This window comes from Schistocerca piceifrons, chromosome 11 (assembly GCF_021461385.2).
Source record: "Schistocerca piceifrons isolate TAMUIC-IGC-003096 chromosome 11, iqSchPice1.1, whole genome shotgun sequence".
NCBI classification, from domain to species: Eukaryota; Metazoa; Arthropoda; class Insecta; order Orthoptera; family Acrididae; genus Schistocerca; species Schistocerca piceifrons.
In genome coordinates, this window is record NC_060148.1 from 115,338,684 (window position 1) to 115,360,808 (window position 22,125).

The 22,125-nt window shown below is 39.9% G+C and overlaps 1 protein-coding gene across 4 annotated transcripts in view; it reads right to left on the reverse strand.

Annotated features, from left to right (window-relative positions):
• Window positions 1-22,125, reverse strand: part of LOC124719619 (zinc finger protein 708-like) — a 203,818-nt gene that overhangs the window by 51,462 nt on the left and 130,231 nt on the right. For all 4 annotated transcript variants that reach the window (XM_047244830.1, XM_047244829.1, XM_047244831.1 and 1 more), the window contains one exon: window positions 414-451. In XM_047244830.1, coding sequence (XP_047100786.1) covers window positions 414-451 — 38 coding nt within the window. The remainder of the gene's footprint in view (window positions 1-413; window positions 452-22,125) is intronic.

Consider the following 22,125-nt stretch of genomic DNA (forward strand, 5'->3'; position numbering starts at 1 on the left):
GGGGCAAGTTCTTTCACGTACTCTGTGTAGAAACGAATTGGTATCACGTCAGGTCCAGTGGACTTTCCTCTGTTGATTGTGGGCTTTAGGAGACTAAACATCTGAAGTCCTCAGTCTCCTATTCACCCTCCTCCCCCAAATCCTGGAGTGTGTGTAAGATCATTTTCTAAATAGTAGTGTGGCATGCATTTTGAGTTGGATATGGATACCAGCCTGGTATTCACCCAGTGAGATGTTCAAAAGTGCCTAAACTCCACATCAAAACTGGTCTGTTTACTAGCCTTCTTTTTTAATTTGGAAAGTACATTTGATCTGGGTCAGGCTTACCTCCCCACATTCCAGTAGTGGGGCACTAATACACTCTGTTAACTGTACTTCTATGAGAATAGTTCAATGAATAATGAAAACCTTACCTTGGACTGTGTGGTGCAAGTCTTTTTGAGGCTATCCCCTGAAACATTTTATAACACTATTAGGTAATGATTTCAAAAAGGTAAGTAAGCAAAAAAATTAAGACACACTACTACTATTCTGACAACTGCTACTTCTGGATTACTCCCTACTGGTAATATACAGAAAAGTAACTTACAATGTATAATAAGAGGCTGTGGGAAACATGCAAAATATTTATAGAAATTATTTCATTACAGATACATACAAAAAAATTAGTCAGAAGCAGTAAACGACTCAGTGCATCCACAAAGACAAATATTTCCTTGCTGAATGACAGATGCAAATGCATTTACATATGCATGGGGATGAATTTCAGCTGAGGGCTAAACTTACTGAACAATTCCAACATTCATATCACAAAAATAAATGTGGACGCTATCAGACAATCATATGGTTCCTGGAATGAATCTTTCACACTAAAATACTGCATGAACAGTTTTGAAACTTCCTGACATGGTGTTGGTGCCAGCCACAACGTGCCAGATTCCAGTTTTGAGTTTTAGTCCAACACACAATTTTAATCACCCTCAGGAAGTTTAAACCTTAAGGCTACTGAATTGCCTGCAAGCATGAAGTATAATTTAAACTGGAGATTTACACATTATCCCATGCCACGAGCATTATACATACTGTATAGTGTCCTTCAAGTTACAATCCACACAATTCAGCCATTCCCAATTGTGTCAGCCATTCTCAATTATGGCCAAAATATTAGAATAATTTTTAATTTTAAACAAATGGTACTGACTTTGCTGACTGTAGTCTTGAACAGCTTAACACATACAAATACTCAAATATGTATAACTGTGAAACCAGTGAAAGACAACATACACATATTTGTAAGCTGTCAGCTTTTCAGACTGCAGAATATTTGAAGTGTTCATTTTTACTCTTAAACTAAACTTTCACTAATGTGGCTATCAGTACTCAGGCCTCTCAGTAACATGGCCCACCAATGGTCTATAGTTGGCCAAGGAGAAGTAATGTATGTAGCAATGTTGTTTGTCAAGTACAATGTTAAACATTCTATAAGCTCCAGGAGGATGAGACATTTATGAATATTTTGCTAAGTGGCTGAATGAGGAAATAAAACTGTGTAGAACAGGTTTGATGAAATAAGAAGAAAAGGGCGTATTTTCCTACTCGGGTGGTAAAGGATAGCAGCACACTGATTGATAACTTCTTTATAGACCAAGATAAGTTTAACCAGATAAATGCTCAGCCTGTTGAGAATGGTCTTTCTGATCATGGTGCACAGCTAGTTACAATATATGACATAGCTCCATTCAGCAATACTAAACAGTCCTCCAAAGTAGTACGTTCAGTCAACGATTTAACAATTGCAAATTTCAGGGAAAGCCTACAGCAGTTAGACTGAAATGAGGTGTACCGTGAACCTGATGCCAATTCAAAATATAATTTATTTCATGACATTTTTGTAAATGCATTTGAAAACTGCTTCCCCAAGAAAAATAGTTAAATATACTCGTAAGAAACCTTGTAACAAACCATGGCTTACTAAGGGTATAAAAATATCTTGTAACCGGAAAAGGGAAATGTATCTGACAGCAAGAAAGAGTAGTGACCCAGAAACTATCAAAAATTATAAAAACTACTGTGTTATATTAAGAAAAGTTATTAAAAAATCCAGGAGTATGTGTATCATGTCTGAAATCAGCAACTCTGATAATAAAATTAAAACAATTTGGAATATTATTAAAAGAGAAACAGGTCAACCAAGAGCAGAGGAAGACAGTATTACCATCAAATTGAATGAAAACTTTACGAACAAATAGTCAGAAGTTGAAAATATTTTTAATAATCATTTTCTAAATGTTGTGGATATAGTAGGATCCAGGTGTTCATTAGAAGATGCTAGGCTGTTAATGGAAGAGGCCATACCTATGCAATTTGATACAATTGAAATCTCACCCACTTCTCCCTCTGAAATTAGGAAAATAATAAACTTGCTTAAAAGCAAAAACTCTCATGGAATTGATGGCATTTCCAGCAAAATACTAAAAGCTTGTTCTCAACAGATAAGTAAGATTCTCAGCCACCTGTGTAATAGCTCTCTGGAACAGGGCATTTTCCCTGATAGACTGAAATATGCTATTGTTATACCTTTGCATAAAAAGGGGGATAGATCTGATGTCAACAATTACCGTCCAATCTCCCTTCTAACAGCTTTATCCAAAATTTTTGAGAAAGTAATGTATTCAAGAGTAGCTTCACATATCTGTAAAAATGAAGTACTAACAAAATGTCAGTTTGGTTTCCAGAAAGGTTTTTCAACAGAAAATGCCATATATGCTTTCACCAGTCAAATTTTGAATGATCTGAATAACCGAACACCACTCATTGGGATTTTTTGTGATCTCTCAGAGGCTTTTGATTGTGTAAATCATGAAATTCTGCTAGACAAGCTCAAGTATTGCGGCATGAGTGGGACAGTGAAAAAATGGTTTAATTCGTACCTAACTGGAAGAGTGCAGAAAGTTGAAATAAGTAGTTTTCGTAACATGCAAAGATCAGCACATTCCTCAAACTGGGGAACTATCAAGAATGGGGTTCCACAAGGGTCAGTCTTGGGTCCTTTGTTGTTCTTATTATATATTAATGACTTGCCATTCTATATTCATGAAGAGGCAAAGTTAGTTCTCTTTGCTGATGATACAAGTATAGTAATCACACCTGAGAAACAAGAATTAACTGATGAAATTGTCAATACTGTCTTTCAGAAAATTACTAAATGGTTCCTTGTAAACGGACTCTCACTGAATTTTGATAAGACACAGTACATACAGTTCCGTACAGTGAATGGTATGACGCCATTAATAAATATAGACCTTAATCAGAAGCATATAGCTAAGGTAGAATATTCCAAATTTTTAGGTATGTCCATTGATGAGAGATTAAATTGGAAGAAACACATTGATGATCTGCTGAAACGTTTGAGTTGAGCTACTTATGCAATAAGGGTCATTGCAAATTTTGGTGATAAACATCTTAATAAATTAGCTTACTATGCCTATTTTCACTCATTGCTTTCATATGGCATCATATTTTGGGGTAATTCATCACTGAGGAATAAAGTATTTACTGCACAAAAGCGTGTAATCAGAATAATAGCTGGAGTCCACCCAAGATCATCCTGCAGACATTTATTTAAGGATCTAGGGATATTCACAGTAGCTTCTCAGTATATATACTCTCTTATGAAATTTGTTATTAACAACCAAACCCAATTCAAAAGTAATAGCAGTGTACATAACTACAATACTAGGAGAAAGGACGATCTTCACTATTCAAGATTAAATCTAACTTTGGCACAGAAAGGGATGAATTATACTGGCACTAAAGTCTTTGGTCACTTACCAAATAGTATCAAAACTCTGACAGATAACCAACAAGTATTTAAGAAGAAATTAAAAGAATTTCTGAATGACAACTCCTCCTACTCCATAGAGGAATTTTTAGATATAAATTAAGAAAAAAAAGAAAAAAAACCAAAACAAAAATATTAAAAAAATAAAAAAAAATAAAGAAAAACAAAAAACACAAAAAAATAAAGTTGTTATATTAACTTAAGTATGTTGTTAAATTAACCTAATTATGTCATGTATTGGAAAATTCGACTCGTTCCACGTCATTACGAAATATCGTATTCATGATCCATGGAACTAGTATTAATCTAATCTAATCTAATCTCTGAGGAGAGAGCATGAAGATTTCTCATGCTGCTGGTGCCAAAGCTACAGACATCTTCCTGAAGAACATTATGCAACAACCAGATACATACAGTACTGGTGTAATGCTTGTAAGGCAGCAGTGCGCTGACATTGTTTATCATTATTGTGACAACTAAAAATTTGGGACATGTTTCATAGTAAGTGATACTACTGTATATGTACACAGTCAAAAAGTAAGTCTTCTATGAAAGTTAATGTATCTTAGCACTTAATAAAGTACACTTCCTTTGTGTTTAAACTAAATTACAGACACTCACAATAATGTGGCACTTCTACTAATCCAGCACTCATATCTGGGCGGAATGGCCAGAACATTGAGAGTCTAGTGTATTTTGTTGCTTGATACATCCTTACAGTCACTGTTTCTGTGGTAGACATATCGATAACATGTCCTTTAATATATATAATTATCCTGAGAATGCAGAAAACAGTACAAACAATAAGTATTCATGAAATGAATGAGCTACTTTAGAAGCACGAGTCAGAATAGCAAATAATAAAATGCTGGACACAAGCATAGTTCAAAAGATACAGAAAATTGTGAGTGAAGAGACAGAAGCCCTAGAAGTTCATGAAAACTGAAATTATGTCGTTTCCATGTGACATCAGAGACCCACAGCTTAATAATTTCTCATTTTATGTACAGATGCAGCTACACAGTAATTTGAAGGTCATAAACATTCACTACCACGATCGGCAGCACCAGCAGCCATTTGACTTCTACTGCTGAATCAAAGCCACACCTAGACTTTTCCATGCATTAGAGTCCTCAGGTTTACACTTTTACTTTCTTTCTGTGTATTTTTCAATGTCATCTACCGCCTTCAAGTTTTTCATTTTCTTTTCTTTTGAAATGCAACAATTAACTTTTGTGGCCTGCCTACCTTCATGTCTACCTTCTTCTGGCCATGTCGTACCCCTACCATCCAATTTTCATTACAGTCCTAACTAGATCATCAACTCTAACCTATTTTCAGATTCATTTCTTTGTTTTTCAGCCTCTCTTAGTGATTCTCAGCACTCACCTCTTCACTGACTGTTGAGAAACCCCTCATTTGAAAAGTTTTCACATTAAAATTTATGCCTTATTGGTATAAGTCTAAACTGGGAATACAATACTCTAATAATGACCATTTACAAGAAGTGTGAAAATGCAATGGCTCATTTACTCTATTGTAGGAAGAATTACAAACACTTTTAATTATCTCTCTTAATGTTTCTGAAGTGGTAACTTATACAGATATACACAAAGTACTATGGTCGTACAAAATCACTTTAGAACTGGCAGTTGAGCAGAAGATTGTGGAGGTGCAAAGCAGAGTTGCCACATCCCACACTGAACTGTCAAATAATCTTCCACTTCATTCAGCTTGCTCAATCTCTCAAACTACCCTCTTTATAAATAAGGATCCCACCTCGACATGTTCTCAAAGGGCTGCGGTATGTTTTCACTTTATTTGAGGCAGCAAATTATTAAGTTATAATATGGACAGTTCACAATAATGGATTATCTGATGTTATCGATTTTTCTACGTGTGGGGAACGTTTTTGTTATTGATGTTAAGTGAACAGATGAAATGAATGAAATCTTAGAAATATGTCAAATTTTCAACTCCAAATCATAACTCTGTCAGAGTTTTCTAACATGAGACAGTTTCAGTTACATATGATGCACAATGGTTCCTTGTGCATCAAGTACTAAGTGGTCAGCTGTATGGTTTCATTATGAGATACAGAATTCTAAATTTATAATGAATATGTTATTAATTTTTCTGATCCACCTACTTATGTCTAATATAACAAAATATAATACGTGTGCATGTATATCATGGTGAGAAAACATAGTTTAAATAGGCCAACAAGTATTTGGAGAAAGAAAAAAAAGTGATTCAAAAAACATTACTTCAGTATTGCAGCAATTATACTGTAAATGGTAATATTTATTTTGTGGGATACGGACTATGTAACTGACATGAACTTCATTTGGAGTTGGTTGCTGATAAGGCCTTCTTATTGAAACGTCAAAACTCACTGTTGTTGTTGTTGTTGTTGTTGTTGTTGTTGTTGTTGTTGTCTTCAGTCCTGAGACTGGTTTGATGCAGCTCTCCATGCTACTCTATCCTGTGCAAGCTTCTTCATCTCCCAGTACCTACTGCAGCCTACATCCTTCTGAATCTGCTTAGTGAATTCATCTCTTGGTCTCCCTCTACGATTTTTACCCTCCATGCTGTCCTCCAGTACTAAATTGTTGATCCCTCAATGTCTCATAACATGTCCCACCCACCGATCCCTTCTTCTAGTCAAGTTGTGAAACAAGCTCCTCTTCTCCCCAATTCTATTCAATACTTCCTCATTAGTTATGTGATCTACCCATCTAATCTTCAGCATTCTTCTGTAGCACGACATTTCAAAAGCTTCTATTCTCTTCTTGCCCAAACTATTTATCGTCCATGTTTCACTTCCATACGTGGCTACACTCCATACAAATACTTTCAGAATCGACTTTCTGACACTTAAATCTACACTCGATGTTAACAAATTTCTATTCTTCAGAAACGCTTTCCTTGCCATTGCCAGTCTACATTTTATATCCTCTCTACTTCGACCATCATCAGTTACTTTGCTCCCCAAATATCAAAACTCCTTTACTACTTTAAGTGTCTCATTTCCTCATCTAATTCCCACAGCATCAACCAACTTAATTCGACTACATTACATTATTCTCGTTTTGCATTTGTTGATGTTCATCTTATATCCTCCTTTCAAGACTCTGTCCATTCCTTTCAACTACTCTTCCAAGTCCTTTGCTGTCTCTGACAGAATTACAATGTCATCGGCGAACCTCAAAGTTTTTATTTCTTCTCCATGGATTTTAATACCTACTCCAAACTTTTCTTTTGTTTCCTTTACTGCCTGCTCAGTATACAGATTGAATAACATTGGTGAGACGGTACACACCTGTCTCACTCCCTTCCCAACAGTTGCTTCCCTTTCATGCCCCCGGACACTGTAACTGGCATGTGGTTTCTGTACAAATTGTAAATAGCTTTTGGCTCCCTGTATTTTACCCCTGCCACCTTCAGAATCTGAAAGAGAGTATTCCAATCAACATTGTCAAAAGCTTTCTCTAAGGCTACAAATGCTAGAAACGTAGGTTTGCCTTTCCTTAATCTTTCTTCTAAATTAAGTCGTAAGGTCAGTATTGTCTCACGTGTTCCAACATTTCTACGGAATCCAAACTGATCTTTCCCGTGGTCGGCTTCTATTAGTTTTTCCATTCGTGTGTAAAGAATTCGCGCTAGTATCTTGCAGCCGTGGATTATTAAACTGATATTTCGGTAATTTTCACATCTGTCAAGACCTGCTTTCTTTGGAATTGGAATTATTATATTCTTCTTGAAGTCTGAGGGTATTTCGCCTGTCTCATACATCTTGCTCACCAGATAGTAGAATTTTGTCAGGACTAGATCTCCCAAGGATGTCAGCAGTTCTAATGGAATGCTGTCTACTCCGGGGGCCTTGTTTCGAATCAAGTCTTTCAGTGCTCTGTCAAACTCTCCACGCAGTATCATATCTCCCATTTCATCTTCATCTACATCCTCTTCCATTTCCATAATATTGTCCTCAAGTACATCGCCTTTGTATAGACCCTCTATACACTCCTTCCTACTTTCTACGTTCCCTTCTTTGCTTAGAACTGGGTTTCCATCAAAGCTCTTGATATTCACGCAAGTGGTTCTCCTTTTCCCAAACGTCTCTATAATTTTCCTATACCCAGTATCTATCTTACCCCTAGTGAGATAAGCTTCTACATCCTTACATTTGTCCTCTAGCCATCCCTGCTTAGCCAGTTTGCACTTCCTGTCGATCTCATTTTTCAGACGTTTGTATTCCTTTTTGCCTGCTTCATTTAATGCATTTTTATATTTTCTCCTTTCATCAATTAAATGCAATATTTCTTCTGTTACCCAAGGAGGTCTACGAGCCCTCGTCTTTTTACCAATTTGATCCTCTGCTGCCTTCACTATTTCATCCCTCAAAGTTACCCATTCTTCTTCTACTGTATTTCTTTCCCCCATTCCTGTCAGTTGTTCCCTTATGCTCTCCCTGAAACTCTGTACAACCTCTGGTTCTTTCAGTTTATCCAGGTCCCATCTCCTTAAATTTCCACCTTTTTGCAGTTTCTTCAGTTCTGATCTTCAATTCATAACCTATTGATTGTGGTCAGAGTCCACATCTGCCCCTGGAAATGTCTTACAATTTAAAACCTGGTTCCTAAATCTCTGTCTTACCATTATATGGTCTATCTGATACCTTTTAGTATCTCCAGGGTTCTTCCATGTATACAACCTTCTTTCATGATTCTTAAACCAAGTGTTAGCTATGATAAGTTATGCTCTGTGCAAAATTCTACCAGACGGCTTCCTCTATCATTTCTTAGCCACAATCCATATTCACCTACTATGATTCCTTCTCTCCCTTTTCCTACTATCGAATTCCAGTCACCCATGACTATTAAATTTTCATCTCCCTTCACTATTTGAATAATTTCTTTTATCTCCTCATACATTTCATCAATTTCTTCATCATCTGCAGAGCTACTTGGCATATAAACTTGTACTACTGTAGTAGGCGTGGGCTTTGTGTCTATTTTGGCCACAATAATGTGTTCACTACGCTGTTTGTAGTAGCTTACCCACACTCCTACTTTTTTATTCATTATTAAACCTACTCCTGCATTACCCCTATTTGATTTTGTATTTAAAACCCTGTATTCACCTGACCAAAAGTCTTGTTCCTCCTGCCACCAAACTTCACTAATTCCCACTATATCTAACTTTAACCTATCCATTTCCCTTTTTTCTAACCTACGTGCCCGATTAAGGGATCTGACATTCCACGCTCTGATCCATAGAATGCCAGTTTTCTTTCTCCTGATATGAAGGTCCTCCTGAGTAGTCCCCGCCCGTAGACCCGAATGGGGGACTATTTTACCTCCGGAATATTTTACCCAAGAGGACGCCATCGTCATTTAATCATACAGTAAAGCTGCATGCCCTTGGGAAAAATTACGGCTGTAGTTTCCCCTTGCTTTCAGCTGTTCGCAGTACCAGAAGAGCAAGGCTATTTTGGTTAGCGTTACTAGGCCAGATCAGTCAATCATCCAGACTGTTGCCCCTGCAACTACTGAAAAGGCTAATGCCCCTCTTCAGGAACCGCACGTTTGTCTGTCCTCTCAACAGATACCCATCCGTTGTGGTTGCACCTACGGTACGGCTATCTGTATCGTTGAGGCACGCTAGCCTCCCCACCAACGCCAAGGTCTGTGGTTCATGGGGGGGCAAAACTCCCAAAAACATAATTTTGTTATGTAGCTACTTACTGCTGTAAATTGTGCATTTCACTCTGAATATGCTATATATATTTAATTTCTTTTGTGATGAGGTAAAAATTCCACTCAATTCACTCGTGTCACTCACAGATGATGTAAGTAACACTGTACTGTACTGATGTTATTAAATGAAATAGTCTTCCCCTTCACTGAAGGTGTAAGTATGTATGTTGTTCTTCCAGTCTTCAGATATGACATTCTAAAACTGCTTCTTCTGTGAGCTTTCAGACTGCAGAAGACGCAAATTTATTATTACTCCTGGTTATTTACCTCTTAATTTGGGCCCATATTAACTCTGTTGGGTTGAAATGGTAGCAACAAAGTGGTAGCCTACTGATTGTATACTCATACGTCTTCACCAGCTCCTATATGGGGAACTGTGTTTTTTGTAGGGGTATTCATTCCATAAGCACCACCTTTGTAGGGTTATCTGCCACTTAAATCAACATTATGAAATTGAAGCCAATTAGTCATTCCCTTCTTTCTCTTTGTCACGGCAGATGTACTGTAAACTACAGCTGAATGGTAAGGAGCATTATCTACAACAATTGTTCACAGTATTCCCAGATTATGCATTAGTGATTCTATGAACAACATTATTAACATAATTAGGTTATTTCATCAGGATGATCTCCTGTCTGCTCGACTTTAGAAGCACATAACCATTCAAGAGAAAATCTTGTGAGGTGCCTGAATGACAAAGAATAAGTTGTCCCCACTGTCAGAAGGAATTGCCAATGTTCCCTTACTTATGTCAACTGGAAAGCCCTGCTTCATAATGTGACCATAACTGACCCACATCTCATCAAGCCACACCACTTAATTGATACTGATGCCAAGGATCTGCCTTACAAATTGCCATTGCCATGCAGCTACATCCTCCCTATTCATCAACAGCTTACAGCTACAGAAATGTACATAGTAAAATCCTAGGCCGTGTAATACTGTATGTGACAGCCATGAAGAAGACCTGATTCCTTAAGGGTGACCAATAACTTCCAAGTGTTCAATTTTCCTTTCCACAATACTAATCATAAGCTTGAAGACAAATTGCATTCTCAGCAAATGGAAGTATATTCATAATCCACTTATCCATACCATGTTTTTTACTCAAGAATTTTAACCTTTGATGTTTTTCCACTTTCCTTTTCCTTCTTTAACATTTTCTTGCCAACTTTCTCATTACCATTCTTGTTTATGTTCAGAGCTGCAGCACTTCTATCAATTACATTGCTCACAGATAGCAGAGGCCACCATTAAGTTATTCAGTCTCAAAATAGGCAAGTAACACAAACCATTTATCTTGACTAACCTTGTATGGCAATACCCTAGCTGAGAGATTGAGGTGGAACTTTTCCACTCAACTTTTGATGATTTTCTTTGTGAAACACTGTTCAATACCACACAACAAATAAAAGTAACAACAAATGCAATAATAACTCTGCCAACAGTAAAAATCACAACAAACAAGGGGTGAAGGTCTGACAACTCTGCATGCTTCCTGTTGTTATAGGTATTGCAGAATTGGTGGAATACAGTCTGTGCCTTCCTTGTGGGCTCCCCCTTACTACCTCCAAAAAGTTCCTAACCCTGAAGTAATTTTAAACAGATTATAGTCACTAACCCATAGTTCTTAAAAAGGTAATTTGACACTGAAAAATGGAAAAACAGAAAAACTTAACCAATACTGGTCCAGTGTCCAGATCCAAATGAAACATTGGAAATAGGTACCTTACTTTATCAGGTCTAATCTCACATTGTACAGGAGTTCACTCATTACTTCTGTGTACAAAAGACAATTCCTTCTTCCGTGAGGCTACACTGTGTGATTATCACCCCGAGTTACAGGTTTATTGCACTTATTTTCTCTGTTTGGCAATTAGGCAATGTGAAAAACTTTTCTGGGAGGACTGAGAATAGTTTTATCAATATCCAGTTTTGTCTGACTCTTTAGTTCTGTCTATCATGATCAGTGTGAGGGAAACTGTGAGGCTAACACAACCACTCTTCAGTGCACTTACATAGGCTGAATCAATGCTTTGTTTTGCAACGGCTGGTACTTCAGATTTGGTAGCCACTGAACTCAATGCTGCTTGGAAATCTATGACTACCAAAGTGTAATTCCTATTTTTTGTTCTTTTCCGTAATTTTGTTCACGATGGAAAACTGTGTAATATCCGCTTCTTAAGATTTTTTCCTTTGCCCTATCAGTAGCTAATGTTTGTTCAGCATGGTTACTGCTGAGGACAGTGATTATTTTCAACATTAGAAGAAGAAGACAGATACATAGAGACAGGAAAAATGTGTTTTCAATAACTTACTTTTATTATTATATTTCTCTCTTTCTGAAGGTTGCATTGAAAATGATGAACTAATTCTTTATAATTTACATATTACACATTACTTTTTTACATTAATGAGAAATTGTTCATAATCGAACCATTAAGACTATGTAACACAAGAAACTGTAACAACTCAAAACAAACGGATATTCAGCCAAATATTGATAAAAAAAATTCAAATGCAATGTTAATATATACTACACTGGTCACACCAGGAGGTTTGAGACTGAAAGCAAGGAATGTGTCAATGCCATCAGTTAAATATCAAAAGCCACATTTGTAATGCATAAAACCCGTAACAGGCATTGAAACGAGTCTACCTTTGTGACATATGCTCAGTAGTAGATGACGAAACAGTTGTGTCAACAAATGGATCTTTCAATATAATTCTTTTTCTAGTGTTTCTTTGAAATTTGTATACCTTGTCTTCTAAAAGGAAGTGTTCAGGGCTGTTATATATGGCTGACCATCAATTTAAATTTCATTTATCATGTTATATTTCTTCCATCACATTTTAAAAATCAGTTTCTTTATATTTTCTCTTTATACCTGAAAACACTATCCCACGAAATCACATTTGTTACTTTTACTAGTTATCAGCAAATAAACCTACTTCTTGCAAAACACGTATTATTAAAAATCTGATGTAAAAATTATATTTATGGTTATGAAATCATTCATTCTTTACACAAAATGTTTGTATATCAAATAATATTATCTACAGAAAATATATCTCAGTTGCCTGCATTGACATTTGTGACACTCTCTGTACTAATGAACCATAACATCTTTGTAAACTTTATTTGTTCTGGAAAGAGTTGAGGAGGAAGTATCAGTGAGATGGATTCAAAGAGAACAGCCTGTGAGAAGCAAATCAGGAACTTTCCTCAACTGTATTTATGTATCAGGAACTTGTAAAGTTTCAATGATTTATGCCACATGTTTATATATTCAAGATTGTTTTGATTTTTGTTATGGTGAAATACATAAAACTGATTCTTAAAAAAGTGTTTCATTTAAAAGATCATCCAACTGAATTATACACAAGAGAGCAGAACCTGATTATTGACACGACTGTTCCATGAATGCATTACAAAGAATTAAGACTATCAGAGAAAAAATTCTGTTCATTAAACAAGTCAAGACCTTGGCCTCTTGAGAGAACATACCCTGTAAACTAATTAAACAACAAGCTGAGCCATTACCTACAACATCAAGAATTCAAGATGAGTATAATTTTATAACTACTCTTTATTGCAAAAGTCAACTTAGGCACAGCAATCTACAACCAATGTGCCCACGACTAACTGCACAAATTACTTCAGACAGAAACATCATGAAAACTTGAATTTATATTCTTTAATTATTATTGTGATTATTTCTTGAGACAGGGTTGTTTGAGCATAGTAAAACATATTGGACACCAATTCAACTATTGCATCCTACAGAAAAAGATAGCTTTATAAATCTGCTTGATGAGATAGATGTATATCCCACATAAGAAGATCATTTTAAAAAACCACCACTTCATACTTGTCAGTGGAAACAATGATTCAGTCAATTTCACCTCCAGACAAAATTTCATCCACCTGCTTTCTGTCCTACAACTGAAACATTCAGAGCCTAACCAAAAATCAAATGCCACACTAAAATAAAACAGACATTTAATTGGTTTAATCTATTTGTCATAATCCTAATACACACAGGCAGTAAGCTGTCACAATGATAATTTGGGTCTAACTCTCATCATATTTATGTATGCACAGTTGTAAAATTTCGTTATACCATTATGATAAATAACGATTTTTTATTTTCATTTTAGATACAAATAAGTTTCGTGCAGTATGTATTGCTTATAGTGAAACTTTTATGCACTGTTAACCTCCTACTGTAACATTACTGTTCATGTTGTAACTTCTCCAACAGGCCATTTCTTTGGCTCTGCGTCGTGTGTGTGTGTGTGTGTGTGTGTGTGTGTGGTTTTAACTAATTTAATTATGAATGTGCATACCAATCTGATGATTAACCGGTCAGTTCTTAACTGTTTATGACACTATTTGTACACAATAAATAGCATTATTAACAGAGGTTGGTTGCTGTTTTTACTTTTCTGTAAGCTCTCTTCTCTTTCTTTACATAGGTTCTCTTTCAATATGGAGAGCTCATTTAGCAAAGATGGCCTTCGAAAGAACTTAATTTTTAACATCCTGTGAATGTCATTTACATAATCAATGACTGCATGTGACAGCTCTGGCATATCATTACTATGGTGGAATTTAACAATGTTGTGACACTCCGAATCGTAAATCACTGTTTAGAAGAACTTTCTTAACTGATGTGGAGACCTTATTTATTGGTTCTCTTCAATTCTCTTCACACTATTGGACACCAATCTTTTAACAGTAAATGGGGAAGCACTGCTTTTACTACTGCCAGTCATTCCCTTTTCTGTCCGGCTTACAAATGCTGTTAGGAAAAAATGTTTCCCTACGTGTTTCCTTCTGAAACCTCATTTCTCGTATCTTGTCTTCACTGTTCTTATGCAAGACGTACATGGGTGGCTGTAGGATCATTTTGCAGCCTATGACAAACACCACTTCTCTAAACTTTCTTACTAGTTTTATAAGAACTATAGTTTCCTGCCATTATGTACACAGGAGTGACACCACCAGCAGTCGACCAATGGTGTAAATGCCCAGAAGATGACCCCTACGTCAGGTTGACACCGGATGGCGCTATTATAACAATAATAAATGCGATTAAGACTGTTCTTGAATTATTGATTTTTCAAATCTTGTAGCTGCAATTTAATCCTTATTTACTTGTACGAGATCTGTTCAAAAATTGCAAACCATTCGTAAATTTTGTGCCAATGGTGTATTGGACTGAAATGCGGTTTCGAGCCCTGCACACGTTTGTGTTTAATGAGTAACTGCCGGAAGTTTCATTGTTGTATGGCTGTTAGCTATTGTTCAGTGATGTATTGATTAAAATGTGTCACACAGTTTGCAAATTTTGATATGGCAGAGCCAGAGGACCAAGATGTCTGCATTAAATTTTGTGTGAAATTCGAGAAAACATTTACATAGACACACTAAATATTGCAGGAAGCCTACGGCATAAGCGCTTAAGGCGTACTCCGTTTACAAATGATTCACACTGTTTAAAAATGGCCAGATGCAAATCAAAGATGTCCCTCATTCAGGACGCCCTTCGACATCTACTGATGAAACTAATGTCAAGAACGTCATCATGAATTCATACCACAGGGACAAACTGTTAATCGATGATACTGTAGGGATGTGTTGCGACACCTGTTTGGAATTGTGAGAAGGATATGGCCTGAATGTGGTCGGTTGGTTTAAAAGGGGGGCGGGAGGGGGGGGGGGGGAAAGAGACCAAACTGCGAGGTCATCGGTCCCAGTAGAACAATTACCCAAACAAAAGAGGAAAAAAAAGAAGATGTACGGCACAATAACAGTGGAAAGGAAGAAACAGAAAAATGACAGAAGGACAACGAACACTACAAAACAGGACAAGAAAACCCCAGAAAGACGCAAGAGACAGGGACAAGATATTAAAAACAAGAAAACAAATTACAAAGGCCGGCGGACCATGAGAATAAAAAAGGAGAAGCCAGCCACTCTGCAACACCTTAATATCTTCTCCATAAAGGTCCTAGGGTGGAGGACACAGAGGGACAAAGGACATGCGTTAAAACTCAGATCAAATGATAAAACACACCCTCACGAATAAGGGAAGACTAAAGCTGCTGTTGAGGCATTGTTGCCCAACACCGAAGGTAGGGTACTGGGAAAGTTAAAAGTCTGCCGCAGAGTGGATAAAAGTGGGCAGTCCAGCAAGAGGAGGATGACTGTCATTTGGAAACCACAGCAACACTGAGTTCAGTCCTCGCAGTGGAGGAGGTAACCATGTGTGAGTCACATACAGCCAATGCGAAGCCAACAAAGGACAACTGATTCTCTGTGAGAAGCCCGCAGGAAAGTCTTCCACTCATTCACAGCCCCTTAATAACACACAGTTTGTTGTGCATACTGTTATGCCACTCCCTCTCCCAAAGCCGAAAAACCTTGTGGCTTAAAACAGAATGCAGGTTAGTTTCAGAGATGCCCATCTCCAGGAGCAGTTTCCGCATAGCTTGCTTGGCCAGCCTGTTAGCAAGTTCGTTGCCTCGGATTCCAACATGTCCTGGGGTCCACACAAACACCACTGAATGAGTGGACCGTTCCAGAGCAGAGATGGGCTCCTGGACGTTTGCAACCAAAGATGGCGAGGGTAGCACTGGTTGGTAGCTTATAAGCTGCTTAGAGAGTCAGAACAGAGAAAAAACGACTCACCAGAACAGGAACAGATGTACTGAAGCGCACGAGATATGGCCACACGCTCTGCAGTGAATACATTGCAGCCAGCAGTCAAGGATTGCCGTTCAATATGGCCTCTGTGGATATAGGCGAAGCCAACATTACCATCAGCCATTCAGCCATAAGTGTAAATAAATTCAGAGCCCCGGAATGTTCAAGAATCGAGAGGAAATGACAACGGAGAGCGGCGGGGTTAGCAGAGTCCTTGGGCCATGCAAAAGGTACAGACGAAGCTTTGCCAAGCTGCACACCATGGAGGTGTACGTGAATGGACCTCAAGTGGAAGTGCTAAAGAGAAGAACTTCAGTTTGGAGAGAAGGGATTGCATGCGAACCGCAATCGTGAACACTGACCTGGGCCGCCAATATGGGAGATGAACTGCTGTGAGTGGGAAAAGGAGATGGCAATTCTGATGCTCAGGAGAACTACGAATGTGGGCAACAGAACTGGCGAGAAGTTGTGAACGTCAGAGCTGCAATTGAGGGACTCCGGCGTCCACCAGAACACTGATCACCAGACTCGTTCTAAAACAACCTGTCACTAGGCGAATGCCACAGTCATGCACTGGGTCGAGTAAACACAACACCGAGGGCGCTGCCAAACCGTAAATCAGACTCCCATATTCAAGGCGAGATTGATCAAGGGCTCTGTAGATGCAGCAGCATAGAGCGATCTGCACCCTAGATGGTGTTGCTCAAGCCACCGAGGGCCTTGAGGTGCTGCCAGCACTTCCACTTAAGCTGACGAAGGTGAGGTAGACAAGTCAATCGGGAATCAGAAAACCAGTCCTAAGAACCGATATGTCTCAAGTACAGTGAGTGGATCGTCATTAAGGTAAAGTTCTGGTTCTGGATGAATGGTATGATGCTGACAGAAGTGCATGACACAAGACTTCGTGGCTGAAAACTGAAAGCCATGGGCTAGAGCCCATGACTGCATCTTGTGATTGGCTCCCTGTAGGCGCCGCTCAGCAACACCAGTACTGGAGGAACAATATGAAATGCAGAAGTCACCGGAATACAGAGAAGGGACACCAACAGCCCTACAGCTAGGCTGTAAATGGCCTCTGAGATACACTCAATATGGAGCCCTGCACAACATTCTCCTGAATACAGGGGGGACTATGGGAGGCACCAACTTGGGCACAGAAAGTACATAGTGACAGGAAGGTTTGGATAAAAATCTGAAGCGGGCCCAGGAGATACCACTCGTACAATGTAGCAAGGATATGATGTTGCCAAGTTGTGTCGTATGCTTTACGTAAGTTACAAAAGACGGCAACCACATGTTGGCGTCTGGAAAAGGCTGTTCGGATGGCAGAATCGAGGGACACATAATTATCAGTGGTAGAGCGAGCCTGGCACAAGCCGCCCTGACACGGAGCCAGTAGGCCACGTGACTCCAGGACCCAATCCAACTGCCGACACACCATACGTTCCAGCATCTTACAGAGAACATTGGTGAGACTGATGGGCCAATAGCTATCCGCATCAAGCTGATTTTTACTGGGTTTTAGCACCAGAATTATGGTGCTCTCCCGCCATTGCGATGGAAAGACGCCATCAAACCACAACCGGCTGAAGATGACGAGGAGATATTGCTTGTAGTCAGACAAGATACGTTTAATCATCTGACTGTGGATCCGAGCCAATCCAACCCAGCAGCTGCGTCGGGGCAATGTGCAAGGGCTGAGGGGCTCCCACTCTTTATAGGGGGCGTTATAGGGTTTACTGTGGCATGTAGTGAATGAGAGGACTTTCCTTTGATTGATGGTGTGTAAGGCTGGGGGGTAGTTCTCTGACACACAGGCTTGAGCAAAGTGCTCAGCAATCACGTCTGCATTGGTAGAGAGCACACCATTGATGTTAATTCCAGGGACACCTGTTAGGGTCTGGTACCCAAAAAGACGTCTGATCTTCGTCCAGACTTGGGAAGGTGACATTTGGCACCCAATGATCCACACATTGCTCTCCCAACACTCCTGCTTTCGTCGTTTTATAAGCAAGCAAATGCAGGCATGGAGCCACTTAAAGGCTATTAGGTGCTCTAGAGAAGGGTGCCACTTCTGTCACTGTAGAGATTGCCAACGCTCTTGCCTCGGCGACTTCTGGCGACCAACAAGGGACTGTCTTTCGCCAGGGCACCCTAGAGAACAAGGGATCGCGCTTTCCGCCGCAGGAGCGATCGTTATAGTGGCCTGCTCAATCACAACATCGATAGCACCATGTGAGGGAGATTCAAAAGTGATAACAGAGGTGAAAGCTACCCAGTCTGTCTTGTTTGAAGCCCATCTGGGTAGGCGTTTATGGGCATGACGCCGGGGGAGTGACAGGAAGATGGGGAAGTGATCACTACCACACAGGTCAACACGTGCTCTCCAGTGGGTAGATGGAAGAAGGCCAGGACTGCAGACTGAGAGATCAATGGCCGAATAGGTGCCACACTGAAATGTGTGGGGGCGACTTGTATTTAAGAGACAGACGTCGAGTTGGGACAATTCCACATCTCTGCCACGCCCAGTAAACATGGGGCTACCCTACATGGAGTTATAGGCGTTAAAATCTCCCATAAATAGGAAATATCGAGGGAGTTGATCAATCAGTGCAGCCAATAAATTCAGGGGTACTGTACCATCTGGAGGGAGATAGACGTTGCAGACAGTTACTTCCTGTGTTGTCGGTATCCTGACAGCCACAGCTTCAAGAGGAGTTTGAAGGGGCACAGGTTCACTACATACCGAGTTCAGGACATAAACGCAAACTCCACCTGACACACTATTATATTCGCTGTGGTTCTTGTAATATCCCCTGTAGCCACGAAGGGCAGGGGACCACACTGACAGGAACCATGTCTCCCGGAAGGCGATGCAAAAAGCAGGTGTAAAGCTTAACAGTTGTCATTAAGCCAGGTGGTGGAAAAAAACGCCGCAATTCCACTGGAGGATGATGTGTTCGTGAGACTGGGAAGGCATGAAACACTCAATGAGGCAGTATATGCCTCAGGGTCACATGCTGCCACCGACTTTTTCCTGAACAGGCTACATCCATTGTGTCTGAGGGTCTGGCGAGATCTAGGTCCTAAGTGGATGCCAGAATCTTTACCTCATCCTCAGATGCAGATGCAGAGCTTGTAGGCAGCAGTTGGTGTGGGTGCCACCGCAATTCCCTTGGTTTTGGGGGTCTTCTTTCTGGAATTCTCTCGCCGGTCCTTGGGTTTCTCTGTCTGGAACAGATTCACTGATTCTGTCTCAGGGATGGAGGATTATCATGAAGCCCTACAACCATCTACTTTTGGAAACTTCAGCCAGTGGTAGGTGTCATCTTTCCCACTAGCAGAAACCTGGGAAGGGAGTGACCCAAGGGACAACTTTGTAGCAAGAGGAGCCGAAGGAGACTTACACTTCTCCAGCTGAGAAGTGGGGACTTGTGTCCCTGATGGTTGGAGGACAGTGCTCCCGAGGTAGGTGGTGCCGGACCAACAGTGAGGGAAGTGCCCCCCACCATCAAAGGGGCAGCTGATGTCTTCCAGCTCTGAGAGGCAACTGGAACTCTCAGAACTGATGGGGCTACAACTGTTCTCGTAGTGGTGGCATACGAGGAGGCCTTAGCCACAGGATATACATGCTCAAAATTCCTCTTAGCCTCAGTGTAGTCCAGGGTCTTTTATTCCATCATTTTCCTTTCTCACTGTAAAATCCTGCAGCCTGGTGAGCAAGGGGAATGACGTTCTCTGCAGCTGCCACTCATGGGAGGCGGGACACATGGAGTACTGGGGTGAGATGGACATCCACAATCTCAACAGATGATGCTGGAAGTACAGCAGGAAGACATACGGCCGAACTTTCAGCACTTAAAGAACCTCACTGGGGGAGGGATATATGGCTTGACATCACAGAAGTAGACCAACACCTTGATCTTCTCGGTTATGGTGTGATCCGCGACCTCGGACCTCAATGGATGCGCCGGATGAAACGAACTCCTCATTGCTTTAAGTTGGCGCACACCCCGATGTCAGACAGCAAACGAAGGGCCATCTTTGAGATCTTATGGTGCATAATGGTTACGGAAACATCCCTCAGTTTGTCACAAGAATGTAATGCCCGTGACAGGGCAGAGGATGCTGTTTTTATCAAGACTGATTCTGACCACAGTATGGACAAGCCCTCCACCTCCCCAAACTTGTCCTCTAAATGTTCTACAAAAAACTGAGGCTTCATCAAGACTAAGGAGTCCGCATCAGCTCTTGTACATATGAGGTACCGGCATTCCTCCCTGGTGTGGCCAGGGAGAGGAATGACTTAGGATCATATTTCCTTGCATTGTACTGAGACTTGGAACACTTAGAGACTGCTGGCATTTGATCACCAGCAAGTGATGACGTGGTGCACTCCATCGTGCATCATCTGCCCAGATGCCATCCACTGTGACCAGGGGACCTCCCCATGGGCGCCACCCAGCCATAGCAAAAGCTGTCCTGACGCTCTAGGGTGATGGGCATCTACTTCTTGGCATATGTGGCCAGTTAAAGGTGCAGGCATCAGCAGAGGTATCCCTGTGTAGTCAGGGGGCTACAACCGACCGAGTACATGGCGGTCCCACCTAAATAGACTGGCTACTGTGATGTATATGAGGTGCCAAGAATTCCAAAGTCATCATCGGCAAAGAAAACGACACAACATAGTGGGTGAAGGAAAATGCACCCAGGAAGGTGTCCTTGCCCAAGAGATGGAGGATGAGCGGGACTGCAATGCCACGACGAGAAAGTGGGCTAAAGATCTCAATGCATGATGGACACGATGCACTATGTAAGGTGCCGTACCCCAGTTGGCTCGCTCTTTGGGAAAATTTTGAAAAGCAGAGGTCAAACCATACAGGGGACCATCGCATACAGGCCGGAAGGTGATAAGACTCCTTTTAGTCACCTCTTATGACAGGCAGGAATATCTCTGGTCTATTCTAATCCCAGGGGGGCTGAAATGTGGTCAGACAATTCATGGCTCTTGCGTCACAATAATGCACCCACACATTCATCCCTGTTCTTTTGTGACTATCCCACAAAAAAGCAAAATCACTGTGCTGCCTCATCCTCTGTACTCTCCAGACCTGCCTCCTGTGGATTTTGTTTTAATTTCCAAATTAGTAAATCACACAAAGGATAAAGATTTGCAACAATAGGAAACATTGAAGAAAATTCGCAGCAGATGCAACTTAAAGCGATCCAGCAAGATGCATAACAACAATGGTCCTGAAAGTGGAAATGGCATCACAAGTAGTGTATCAATTGTGGAGGAGAGTATTTCAAAGGAGACTATGCACAATATGTGAAAGGTCTGCTAGTGGACAAAGTTATGGAATTTTTTGAACAGACCTCGTATACAAAGGTTTCTGTTCAACAAGTTCGCTTGTTTCAGCATACAATGCCATTTTCAAATGTGCCTTTGTGGTTTGGAAAAGTGAGTCTTATACACATGTTATTTATGATTTTATTTATCATTTTTATAAATTATATTTTTACTTACATCTAGGACGAGTTAAAAAATAACAGCAAAGTGCATAGCTACAACACTAGAAGAAAGGATGATCTTCACTACTCTGGATTAAATCTCACTTTGGCACAGAAAAGGGTAAATTATGATGCCACAAAAAACTTTGGTCATTTGCCAAATAGTATTAAAAGTCTGACAGGTAGCCAATCACCAATTAAAAGCAAATTAAAAGAATTTCTGAATGACAACTACTCCTACTCAATGGATGAATTCTTAGATATGAAGTAGTAACTGTATTAAAATAAATAAAAAGAATAAA